At 55.7% G+C, this 12,156-nt stretch overlaps 1 protein-coding gene across 2 annotated transcripts; it reads left to right on the top strand.

Moving 5' to 3' along the window:
• The first annotated feature begins 2,866 nt into the window (after positions 1–2,866).
• On the top strand, positions 2,867–5,240 carry LOC135181588 (uncharacterized). Of its 2 annotated transcripts, XM_064154822.1 has the most exons (4): positions 2,868–3,542; positions 3,872–3,952; positions 4,123–4,230; positions 4,444–5,240. In XM_064154822.1, exons 1-4 carry the CDS (start codon positions 3,477–3,479, stop codon positions 4,867–4,869), a joined length of 681 nt encoding a protein of 226 aa, XP_064010892.1. In that variant the 5' UTR covers positions 2,868–3,476; the 3' UTR covers positions 4,870–5,240. The 2 variants fall into 2 exon arrangements, with proteins under 2 accessions (XP_064010893.1, XP_064010892.1); XM_064154823.1 differs by lacking the exon at positions 4,123–4,230 and having other exon boundaries at positions 2,867–3,542.
• Positions 5,241–12,156: the final 6,916 nt, after the last annotated feature.

The raw sequence follows: 12,156 nt of genomic DNA on the forward strand, positions 1-12,156 counted from the left end.
CAGTTCCAGAACAATGGAACTAAAATGCTCACCATTTTCATTTTTTTCCCAGCTTCTTGGAGACTGGAACACATTTCCTACGAGTATAGGCTAAGGGAGCTGGGGTGGTTCAGCCTGAAGAAGAGGAGGCTCTGGAGAGACCTGATAATGACCTGAAAGGGGCCTACAAGAAGGCTGCAGAGGAACTGCTTACACAGGACAAGTGGCAATGGTTTGAAGTAAGAGCAGAGGAGATTTAGAATGGATGTCAGGAACAGGCTCTTTACTACGAGGTTGGTGGAATGCTGGAACAGGTTGCCAGGGAGGTGGTTGAGGCCCCATCCCTGGAGACAGTCCAGATCAGGCTTGACAAGACACTGAGCAACCTGATGTAGCAGGTGTCTCTGACTGCAGAGGTTCAACTAGATGACCTTTGGCAGTCCCTTCCAATCCAAACCTTTCCCCTGCTTCCTTGAGTCACCTTTTGTACTTTGCTCTGCCTTGGTTGCACCTCAGATTTTTCCTGAGTCATGGGCCCTTTTCTTTTAGGAAAGGTGAGAGTGCAAAGAAATTTGTTTGGGTAACTTGGTTGGCATAGCCTGAGGAGAGGCTATCTCTGCCTAGTCACATTGTCAACATTTCTTTGTTTTGGGAAACTGTAATATTGATGGAAAGTGTCTCAGTGCCACTGGAATACCAAACCAAGGCAGCTTTGCCTCCACAAACTTAGTCACAGTTCAGAGCTGCCAATATGTATGGTAAATGGTGCTTGACAACTGCTTTGTTGTCTTCAGTGACTGGCTTGAGAGCAGCCCTGAAGGAAAGGACTTGGTGCTGGTGGATGAGCAGGGTAAGGGAGGGGATTCTGCCCCTCTGCTCCACTCTGCTGAGACCCCACCTGGAGCACTGTGTCCAGTTCTGGAGCCCCTGTTGCAAGAAAGATCTGGAGGTGCTGGAGCTGCTCTGCTATGAGGACAGGCTGAGTTTGGGCTGCTCAACCTGGAGAGAAGGCCCTGAGAAGACCTTATTGTGGCCTTCAAATATATGAAGGGAGCTAAAGGAAAGCTTGGGAGGGACTTAGGGTGTTGGGTAGTGGTAGGAATGGGGGGAATGGATCCAAGTTAGAGGAAGGGAGATTCAGATTAGGTCTTAGGAAAAAGTTCTTCACTATGAGGGTGGTGAGAGACTGGCACAGGTTGCCCAGGGAGGTGGTGGAAGTTTCGTCCTTGGAAATTTTTAAGGCTAGGCTGGATGTGGCTCTGAGCAACCTGATCTAGGGTGGGGTGTCCCTGCCCATGGCAGAGGGGCTTTGAGCTAAATGACACTTGAGGTCCCTTCCAACCCTGAGAGTTCTGTGATTCTGAAACTAATGGAATTGTTAACACAAACTTGCATCTGCAGATGGGCTTGCAGAAAGTGGACAACAGATGGAGCAAGTACATTGTGATGCATGCAGGAGAATGGGAACCATTCTGTACTCCTGCATGCATATAGACTGCAAAGTGTAAGCAGCATCTCCTGAAAGGCAGCACTCTTACCTGACAGCATTGCCCTGTGGTTTAACAAATGGTGCAAAGGTGTCTTAATTCTGGTGTGGAGTGTATTAGTCACTATTTAGCTTGCTTGTACAGAGTGGCAATGAGTCCTACTTTTTATCTTGCATCAGCATCTTCACTGGACTAGAGTGTGAGGAGTATTCTGTCACCTTATTGTCACCAGCAATCAGGACACCCTTATCTTCAAGGACCTTGACTAAGACTCGTGCTAACACCTTAGCATGAGTCTGCAGTATCCTATAATAAATTACTGATTAAGTTGCTGTTCCCACACAAAGGGATCTGGTAAACCAAAGAATGGAGCTGCTGCCATGAGACTGATGTCCTGGCAGTGCTAAAGATACCATGAACTCAAATGAACTTTCATTATAATACCAAAGCATACCTCCTGGCCTCAGGCTGCCTGCCTCCAAGGCAGACCACATAGTGGGCATGCCTTCTTAGGCCCAGAACACACCTCTGTCACTCCTTACGTTGTGGGGGGCACCGGGGCGGGGAGTATGGTCAGCAGCACATGTGAAGTTGAATGTAAAAGCTATCTCCCTAGCAACAGGTTGAAGCTCTGCTGCTGCTCTCAACTTCATCTCTACGCTTCTCCACATTTCACTACAACAGAAGAGGTCTTCTCCAGCAACAAGAACAACAGGACCAGCAGGACTGGACACTGGGATCAGACAGATGTGTTTGGAACTCTTGCGTTGTTGGTAGCTATAGAACCTCTTCCCTTTCTCGCTTTGCGGTGCCCTCTGCTTTGCGGTGCCCTCTGCTTTGCGGTGCCCTCTGCTTTGCGGTGCCCTCTGCTTTGCGGTGCCCTCTGCTTTGCGGTGCCCTCTGCTTTGCGTGGCGGAACAATAGGGTTTCACTGTTGATTGGAGTGAACTCCCTTGGTGTGAGGCGCCTGTGTTTTGCACTTTGAGATCACACTAACGAACCACCACGAGTCCACTGTTCTGACTGTGACAGAGAAACTGAATGGGAGCACAGCTGTTTGCAGCAGACATTTTAGTCTGCCAAGCAAAAGCTGCATGATCCCATCAGTGATAGCACATTAACTCTGCCAGGAAAGGTCGGGGGGAAGCAGTGTTGCACGACAAAAGGAGCTCAGCACTAAGCAGATACCAAATAAGCACAAAGACATAAAAAAGAAAAAAAAGTGTGGGGGTACCTTGGGGAAATGCCTTGAAATCCGGGATCTGATTTTGGATACTCTTGTAGTAACTTCTCCAAAGGACTTGTGTCTAGTTTAGAGCTTCCCAAAGCTCTCAGAAGAAGATTAAATACAGCGTTGGTCTGTAAGTGTCTGCAGATGTCTGCAGGGGGCTCTTAAAGATCTGTAGTGGTCTGCAGGCATCCTTTAAAGGTCTGTAGGGGTCTCCAGGCACTGTTAAAGGTCTAGATGCAGGTGCCGCCTTTGCTGGGTTAAACGCTGCCTGGGTGAGCAGGCCCAAAGAGTGGCTGTGGATGGGCAGCAGCCAGCTGGTACCTGGTGCCCAGGGGTCTGCGATGGGCCCAGGGCTGCTCAACATCTTTAGTGGTGACTCGGGTGAGGGGCTGGAGTCTGCCCTTAGTAACTTGGGGATGGACCCAAGCTGGAAGCAGTGTGGATCTGCTGCGTCTCCCAGGTGAGGTCACCGTGGGGACAGGGCCCGTCTGTGACGTCACAGTGGGGGCACCCCGGGGTGGGTATAAATAGCCCTGCCCTCAGGTCCCGCTGGCTTCGCTTCTGAGCCGTGGTGGCTGTCAGGCACCTTTGGAGAGTGCGAAGGCAGCGGCCGCAGCAGAGAGCTTCTGTGTGGGCTGGAGCCTGGCAGCAGGCAGCGCTCACTGCAGAGGGGACAGCTCCTAGCGCAGGGTCCCGCACAAGGGCGGCAGCGTCCCACGGCCAGCGCCGCGGAGCAGACCAAGGCTCGTCTGTGTCTGGGCTGCTTCTCCTGCACCACGATGGTTGTGGGACTGGCGACAACCCTGCTGTGGGTGCTTACGATATATGGGCCTGGAGTGCTTGAGGTAGGTGAGCTGCTGCCTGGCACTGTCCCCTGTAGCCTGGGCTTGCAGGGAGAGGGGTGGGATGCCAGGGCACGGCCACGGGAGTCTGCTGCACTGTGGGGAGCAGAAGGGTCCCTGGCAGCCAGCGAGCAACCCAAGCGGTGCCCAGCAGGCTGCCCGTGCAGGTGCCAGCACTGCTGCTGGCAGTGCCCCTGGGCTGCAGGGGGTACAGCTCTCTGCCCCACAGGCAGCCGCGGGAGCCCCCAGCACAGGAGCTCTTCCAGCTGGGTGTGGGGGTGCAGGGGCAAGGCCCAGAGCCAGGTGCCAGATCTCTGTGGCTTCTCTTGCAGATCTTTCGAGCTCTTCCTGCGCTGCAGTACCGGCAGGAAGAGGAGGATGAGCAGGAACGAGAGAGGCGCAGGCTCCGAGAGGTGAGTCCCAGTGCTGAGCACTGCAGGGGCTGGCTCAGGACGCTGCTTGGGCTGAGATGGCACAGGGCATGGCCAGGCTCCATCTCGGTCTGAGCAGCTCTAGGGCATGGGCTGCAGGGCCACAGCCTGCATGGCTGGAACCTAACATGGCTCTGTGGCCTCTCTTGCAGGCCCTTCCTCCCGCTAGGCCCTTGGAGCCGATGAACACCCAGGAGATGGAAAACACCTTCATGTCCTCCTGGACTGATGTGCGCCCTTGCTACACTGGGCACCGAGAGGTGAGTGCCAGTGCCAAGGAGAGGGCACTTGGGACAGCCTGGCAGTGGGCAGGGGCTGACTCTCCACTGTCTGCCTCTGCTGTGAGCTGCTCCAGCATCGCCATCAGCTCTGCCCATTCCTGCCCCAGAAGCAGCTGCCGGCAGAAGCTGCTGCAGGCAGGAACTTGGTGGAGGGACCCAGGTGACTCCTACAACATCTCCCTTTCCCTACAGGAGGCAGAAGTGGCCTTGCCTGACAAGGATGATCAGGCAGATGTCCCAGCAAGCACCACAGGTGGTCAGGTGGCAGCCCTGGAGGAAGAGCCACCTGTTGTGAAGATGGACGTGGAGGAGATACCTGCCCCAGAAACGGATGTGAAGCAGGCACCTGTGGCACAGACTGGCACAGCAGCAGACTATAGCCCAGCTATGATTGCCTTAGCCCGGTCACTCATGGCACTGGCTGTGGAGGTGGCAATCGCTGAGGAGCTCTGTGAAGACCTGGAGACACTTGACAGGCAGGCCCCAGCTGTCAGCAGCCCCCCCCGTTCTCGACGCCGATTTGGGGCAGGCATCCTGAGGAGGATGAGCAAGGGACTGCGCAGGGCAGGCAGGTGCTTCCTCTGCGCCTTCTGCATGGCACGGGCACAACGGGACTAGCACCGTGCCCTGCTGGCAGTGTCAGGCAGGCCCTTTGCTGACAGCAGCCCCTGTAGCACGGTGCTGCAGTGAGTGTCAGGAGGAGCCAGGAGGCCCCTCTTGTGTTTTCTCTGAGCACCAGTCCGAGGGCAAGTTCACCTTGTAAAGAAGAGCAGCTGTTGTTCTGATGGAAAGGACAAAGGGGTGGGCTGGGGGGTTAGGAGCGTTAGGGGTAGTGCTGTTTGCCTTTGGTTTAGAATAAACCTGTTGTACTCACACTTCAGAGTGAGTTCGTTTCTCACACTGGTCACACAGATTGTTCCCTCAGGAGGAAGAACTTGCAAGAGCAGGAGAAAAGAGAAGGATGTGAAATTTAACAATAAAGGATGACAATTCTTCTTCAGAGGACTCTTCTGTTCTGCAGGAGTCTGTAGAAGTCTAGAAGAGGTCTGCAGGGCTCTGCAGACATTTCCAGGGGGCAGCTAAATGTCCATAGGGCTCCACAGGTTCTACAGAAGTCTGTAGTGTTTTCAGTGGTCAGCAGGAGTCTGTAGAGGTCTCCATGGGTCTCCTGAAGCTCTGTAGAGGTTTATTGAGGCCTATAGGGTTCTGCAAGGGTCTCTGGGGGCCTTGTATCATCATCCAAATTATGGTTATGATGGGCTGCCTCCATCCTTGTGTCACCTTAGGCTCTTGATTCCCAAATTCTCCACCTGGCACTTTTCTGACAGGTTTGACTCTCAAATGATCAAATGTCAAGACCTAACCCTCCTGGGGGAGTGCTCTTGACTCTGCCCCCAGGCTGAGGTTGACCAGGGCCAAGGGCAGGCTCCTGCACTTTGTCCACAACAACCCCATGCAGCCACAGACTGGGGATGAGTGGCCAGAGAGCAGCCTGGCCGACAGGGGCCTGGCAGTGCTGGGTGAGAGCAGCTGGGCATGAGCCAGCAGTGTGCCCAGGGGACACAAAGGGCCAAGGGCATCTTGGCCTGGGTCAGGAACAGTGTGGCCAGCAGCACCAGGGCTGTCAGTGTGCCCTGTACTGGCACTGGGCAGGCCTTGCCTCGAGCACTGTGTGCAGCTCTGGGCCCTCACTGCAGGGGAAGGCTGCTGAGGAGAGGCTGAGGGAGCTGGGGGTGCTCAGGCCGGGAGAGAGGAGACTCAGAGGGGACCTCATCACTCTCCACAGCTATGTGAAGGGAAGCGGTGGTAAGGTGGGGGTGAGGCTCTGCTCCCAGGCAGCTTGTGCCAAGATGAGAGGGCATGGCCTGAAGATGCTCCAGGGGAGGGTTAGGTTGGCTGTCAGGAAGCCCTTCCTCATGGAAAGGGTAATGAGACAGGGGAATGGACTCGCAGGGAGGTGCTGGAGTTGCTGTCTGTGGAGGTGTTCCAGGCATGCCTGGATGTGGCACTCAGTGCCACAGTCTGGTCAGTGTGGGGGTGTTAGGTCACAGGCTGGACTGGATGGCCACAGAGGTGTGCTCCAGCCTGAGTAACTCTGTGACTCTGTGAGCTGGAGGCTGGGGGTGGCTGGTAGCAGCCCACCGAGTGTGGTGTTGTCTGGGGACGGAGTGGGCTGTGGAAGTGGCCAGCTGGAACTTCACCGGGGTCAGAGAGAGCCTAGGGGCCGGGGCAGGAGCAAGCCCCAGAGCAGCAGAGCTGGGTGAGAGGAGTGCAGGGGCCCCCTGGTCAGGGGCTGAGGCGCCATGACGGGAGGTTGGCGTTAGATGGGTACAAGCTGCCCAGGGAATGAAGCTGTGGAGGAGGGAGGGAGGGAGGGAGGGTGGCCCTGTGCATCAAACCCCATCTGGAGTCCATGAAGCTGCTGTAGCTGGGGACAGAGGCCCCATGGGTGAGGGGTCAAGGCAAGGCAGGGACTGCCATGGGAAGCAGCAGCATCAGGAGAGCCCTGAGTGGCCCTGGGTGGCTGCTGCCCACTCTCAGGCCTGCCCCACTGCGGCCTGCAGAGCTCTGGGTCACTGTGGGCACCAAGCAGGGGCCAGCTCCATGGCAGGACAAGGCGAGGGCTGCGTCTCCCAGGTGATGTCACCGTGGGGACAGGGCCCGTCTGTGACGTCACAGTGGGGGCACCCCAGGGGTGGGTATAAATAGCCCTGCCCTCGGGTCCCGCTGGCTTCGCTTCTGAGCCGTGGCAGGTGCTTCCTCTGCGCCTTCTGCATGGCACGGGCACAACGGGACTAGCACCGTGCCCTGCTGGCAGTGTCAGGCAGGCCCTTTGCTGACAGCAGCCCCTGTAGCACGGTGCTGCAGTGAGTGTCAGGAGGAGCCAGGAGGCCCCTCTTGTGTTTTCTCTGAGCACCAGTCCGAGGGCAAGTTCACCTTGTAAAGAAGAGCAGCTGTTGTTCTGATGGAAAGGACAAAGGGGTGGGCTGGGGGGTTAGGAGCGTTAGGGGTAGTGCTGTTTGCCTTTGGTTTAGAATAAACCTGTTGTACTCACACTTCAGAGTGAGTTCGTTTCTCACACTGGTCACACAGATTGTTCCCTCAGGAGGAAGAACTTGCAAGAGCAGGAGAAAAGAGAAGAATGTGAAATGTAACAATAAAAGATGACAATTGAGTCTGCAGAAGTTTACAAGAGGTCTGTAGGGCTCTGTAGACGTTTGCAGAGGGCTGTTAAATGTCCTTAGGGGTCTGCAGGGTTCTACAGAATATAGAGAATGGCTTCTCCTTGTCGATTTGATACTTTCTTTGTTGTGCAGTAAAATTTAGCAGAGAGATGTTCCTGTCTCAACTTAGTCACCTCTGGTCAGCTCTCTCCTTAGCCTTGCACACTTGTCCTGCTGTGGCCATGGGATCAGCTCAGAGGGTGAAATGCTCTGTGCCCCCTGTCTATTGCAGGTTGTGTACTGAACTAGTAAGCTCTGTGTGCTGTAACGCGGTCACAGAACTGAACTGAGCTGTATCCATGCTTGCTGCTGCTTGTGCACTGTGAAATGGTTGTGTCTTCCTACACTGTTGTCACAGGCTGTGATACCATAGTATCAGGGGTAATAAGAGACGGGGAAAAGCATGCTTGATACAAACCAGTCCAAATCCTAATCCAAATACCAATCCCAATCTGTTTACTGCACCCCAAGCATGGGGTTATATACTTTTTTATCAGAAGGCTACACAGGAAGGTTACAAACCATCTCAGACTCCGATTGGTTACATGCACCTGCGTCAGGACTACGTTAGGATTACTACTTGGCATAGACATTCTTCATGTTCTCTCAACCACACCTATATTGTGTCTGGCGATTCTAAGTCAGCAGAGATAGGCAAAAACCACAGACTCCAGGCTTACACTTGTTCACATTTGCTACACCAGTCTCTAAGGTCATTCCAACCCTCTATCAGCACTTACTGAACTCTCTCCTGTCCATGGCTTGACAATAGCTGCACCACAGTCACACAATTCTATAAAATCACTGCATTTAATATTACTATATCCAACACACAGTGATAGGGGTTGGCAGTGCAGCAGCTTGTGCCCTCCTTTTCAAGTATGCTCATCGGTGGTGTGCTGCCTGCGCAGAGCCTGGCAGAGCTGATGGCTGGTTCTGGTGTGGAACCGCTTCAGGCTTTAATGTAGACAAGATTTTGCCCATGGAAATGTAACTTTTGTCTGTTCCTGACTCTGCCGTGCTGGTCTTCAGCTGCCTGGAAAGAGTGATCTCATCATCGTGTGCTTTCCTGTGCAAGGTACAGCTCGGAACGGTGCATTTGCCATCTCCAGCCTGCTCTTCTTTTAGAAACTTCTTAAATCTGCAAATACAGGGCTCAGCATGAAAAAGTGGCCAGCTGGTAGATGTTCCACTCCCTTAATCATCTTTGTGGCTCTGCACTGGACTCTTCCAAGGTCTCAGGTCCTTCTTAAACTGAATGGCCCAGAACTGAACATGATATTCCAGATATGGCCTCACCAAGGCAGAGCAGAGCAGGAGGAGGACCTCTCTCAACTTACTAACCACAGCCCTTCTAATCCACCCCAGAGTGCCGCTAGCCTTCTACCCACCAGGACCACCAGGTCACTCTCCTCTGTGCCGCTCTCTAACAGGTCAGTCCCCAGCCTGTGCTGCTCCATGGGGTTGTTTTTTTTTCTCAGATGCAAGACTCTACACTTGTCCTTCATTAAATTTCTCCCCGACCACCTCTCCAACCTGTCCAGGTCTGGAAGAATGGCAGCACAGCCTTCAGGTGTGTCAGCCACTCCTCCCAATTTGGTGTCATCAGGAAACCGTTCCCTCATCCAGGTCATTGATGAATATACTGAATACTACTGGTTCCAGTACTGAACTTCTCATCCTTGATATGGCAAAAGACAGCACTGAGGATAAGTTGTTGCATCACCTTTCCAGGGATGGAGGTGAGGCTGACAAGACTATAGCGACCCAGGTCTTCTTTCTTGCCCTTTTTGAAGTCTGAAGTGACATTTCCTTTCCCCTAGCCCTCAGGCCCCTCTCCCTCCTGTTCCCCAGGACTTACCAAAGACACTGCAGTGTGCCCTAGCAATGCCTTCTGCCAGCTTCCTCTGTATCAGCCAGGGCCTGCAATTTCAAGGCTCCTACCAGCTGCCTGTAAAAGGCCTCATCAACTTCCTCATCCTCACCAGGAGGTTGCAACAGTAGTACCACCCATGCCAGCCTGCCTCTCAATTTGCACCCACAAATGTTCAACTCTGGCAGGCAGAGACCAGAGGGGAAGCCACCAGGCTGGGCCAGCTCCAGCTCACTCCCTGCTGCTCCTCTCTGCAGGCCTAGCAGTGCCCCCCACCCAAAGCTCTGCCTGGCCCTGGGCCAGCTCCAGATGCTATGTGGTGGCAAGGGGGCAGGCAGGGATGACACAGGGAAGACTATCAGATCCCTCACCCTCATCTGGCCCTGCAGCTGGTGAGTCTTGGTGCCATGTCCCACCAGAGGGGCAGGCAACATCTCTGTGCTACCACTGTGGCTGTGCACACGTGCACAATTCTGCCCACAGGCTGGGCAGCAGCAGACACTCGGGCTGCTTCTCCTCTCTTTCTGCAGCTCCTGGGCACTTACGAAGCTCTGTCTCGGCACGCTGCGTGGGCAAGCCCTGCTTGGCACTATGACCTGGGCAAGCCCTGCTCCCAGCAGAGCAGGATGTACCAGCCCCAGGATGCTGTGCACAGGAAACCTCAAGGCTGTGGGGAGCTTCGGAGTGGGCAGAGCTGCTGGAGCTGTTGAGTGGCCACCACACTGTATCTTTCCTAATCCTGCTCTGGCCCCAGAGGCTGCTCCTGTCCAGCAGCAGCTGTATCACTTCTCACCTCCTGCTCTTTCCCCTTGCCCAAGCCAGGACACTCAATTCCAGGAGCCTGTAGAAGCTGGTGGAGGAGGAAACAAAGGTGGGGATGGCTCAGGATGAAACCTCAGCCTGGCTGGGTCCCTCTCTGCTGCTGGCCTGCTCAGTGAGTGCAGGGCTTTTCTTGCAGGCTAGGGCAGAGTAGCAGCCACCCCCTGTCCCTTCTGGCAGCCAAGGCAGAGGTGGGCTGTCCCAGGTCGAGGCTATAGGGTTAGAATTTTTCTGGGGACCAGAAGATTGTTATTCAATGCCATAATTCTGCTATCTCTTTATAGACTGACACCAAGGTCAGTTCGTTCTCCTTTCCTCCTCCTCCTGCCCTGAGTGTGTGGCGGGAGCCAGTTTATCAGGCACATGTGAGCAGTATGGCAGAGGCGCTGGGGGGGAGGACTGGAGCACAGGGGAGTGCAGATCTAGTTGTTTGGGGATGGGGCAAACTTCCAGGGGGTTTGCCATGGATGCAGTAATTGCTTTGTAATGTCTATTGCTGTATTCTCTCTCTCTCCATGTAATTGTGTATTTTCTCTCCAGTTTGATTTGAGAGTTTAATCTCTGTCGGCTCTCTGTAAGAACCCACGGGAGAATTCTGTGCCGTGCGGGGAACGAGACCCTCGCTTGTGCGTGGACTGAACTGGAGAAAAATGCAGGATTAGAGCTCAGGGGAAATGGTGCCGCTCAGTGAAGCAGGCATGGAGAGCTGGGAGGCTTGGAGAAGTGAGCCGCTGCCCTCCCGGGTGGCGGAGGGGGATGAGAGAAGCGAGTGTCTGAGGCGGCTGAAGATCCTATGGGACCCCCGCCCCTGAACGGCCACGGATCGAGCTGACCCACAGCGCGGTGCCCAGCGGCCCTGCCCGGGGCGAGCTGGAGGCGTCGGGGAGAGCGGAGCAGGCAAACCCCTGCGTGTTTGCCCCTCCTGATGGGAATCCGCGGCCGGTGGAAACGCGGGCAGTGGAAACGGAGGCGGCTCCGGCCGTGCCGGTGGCCTCCCCTGCACCCGTGGATCCAGGCAGCGTTCCCAAGATGGCGCCGGGCGGAGGCAGCGCTGCCCCCCGTGGCGGGCTGATGGCCGCGGTGGCCACCCGCTGGCTGAGCGCAGCCGCTGCCTATGCAGGGCATGAGCTGGTGGCTGCGGAAGGAACGGCCGTGCCTTGGTACCCTTCCTGTCCCAGCGCAGGCAGCGAGTACGGGCAGGCTGCGGCTGCAGACGGCGAGCCTGCACTGGGAGTGTGTCCTGCTGGGGAAGATGCGGAGAGCGGCGATGGGGACCCCCTTCCCCCGCTGCGACTCAGCATGAACTTTACAGTGGCGGAACTGGCGGTACCGAGCATGGGAGGGCGTTTGCCCCGGTTCCCGAGCACGCTGCCTGGTTCTGCACAGAGTAGCCAGACAGGAGTAGCGGCAGCGGCAGCCCTAGAGCCGAGCTCAGGCGGCAGGGCGAGCCGCAGGCGTGCCCTGGCGGTAGCTCCTCCTCTGGCCGGTAAGGCAGCGCAGCGGATGGGTGCTCCCGGTCGGGCAGTGGTGAGGATGGGCGCTCCTGGTCAGGCAGTGGTGAGGATGGACGCTCCCGGTCAAGCAGTGGTGAGGATGGGCGCTCCCGGTCAAGCAGTGGTGAGGATGGGCGCTCCCGGTCGGGCAGTGGTGAGGATGGACGCTCCCGGTCAAGCAGTGGTGAGGATGGGCGCTCCTGGTCAGGCGGTGGTTGCAGCGAATGGCACTGATCCCGTTCTCTTCCCTATTCTGCAGCCTGCTCCTCGTCCACCACCAGAACCTCCTCCTTCTCAGTTGTCTGTCGTGGGTTTTTTAAAGAGAGACGACATCGAAGGGTCAAAAAGCGACGTCGTGGACCCACAGCTGGTGAATGTGGGGAAGACTGGAGCAAGGTGGCCCTTCCCTGCTCCTCTGTGCCCTGTGCTGGGTGGCAGGAGCCAGTGCTGGGAAGTTCAAGGCTGGCACTTTCCCTGCAGGAGTTGGAAGCAGATA

This window comes from Pogoniulus pusillus, chromosome 15 (assembly GCF_015220805.1).
Source record: "Pogoniulus pusillus isolate bPogPus1 chromosome 15, bPogPus1.pri, whole genome shotgun sequence".
Lineage (NCBI taxonomy): Eukaryota > Metazoa > Chordata > Aves > Piciformes > Lybiidae > Pogoniulus > Pogoniulus pusillus.

Coding starts and splice junctions, on each gene's coding strand:
- LOC135181588 (XM_064154822.1), top strand. CDS start 3,477: ATGGTTGTGGGACTGGCGACAACCCTGCTGTGGGTGCTTACGATATAT. Junction 3,543..3,871: donor ATGGGCCTGGAGTGCTTGAG/GTAGGTGAGCTG, acceptor CTTCTCTTGCAG/ATCTTTCGAGCTCTTCCTGC. Junction 3,953..4,122: donor AGAGGCGCAGGCTCCGAGAG/GTGAGTCCCAGT, acceptor CCTCTCTTGCAG/GCCCTTCCTCCCGCTAGGCC.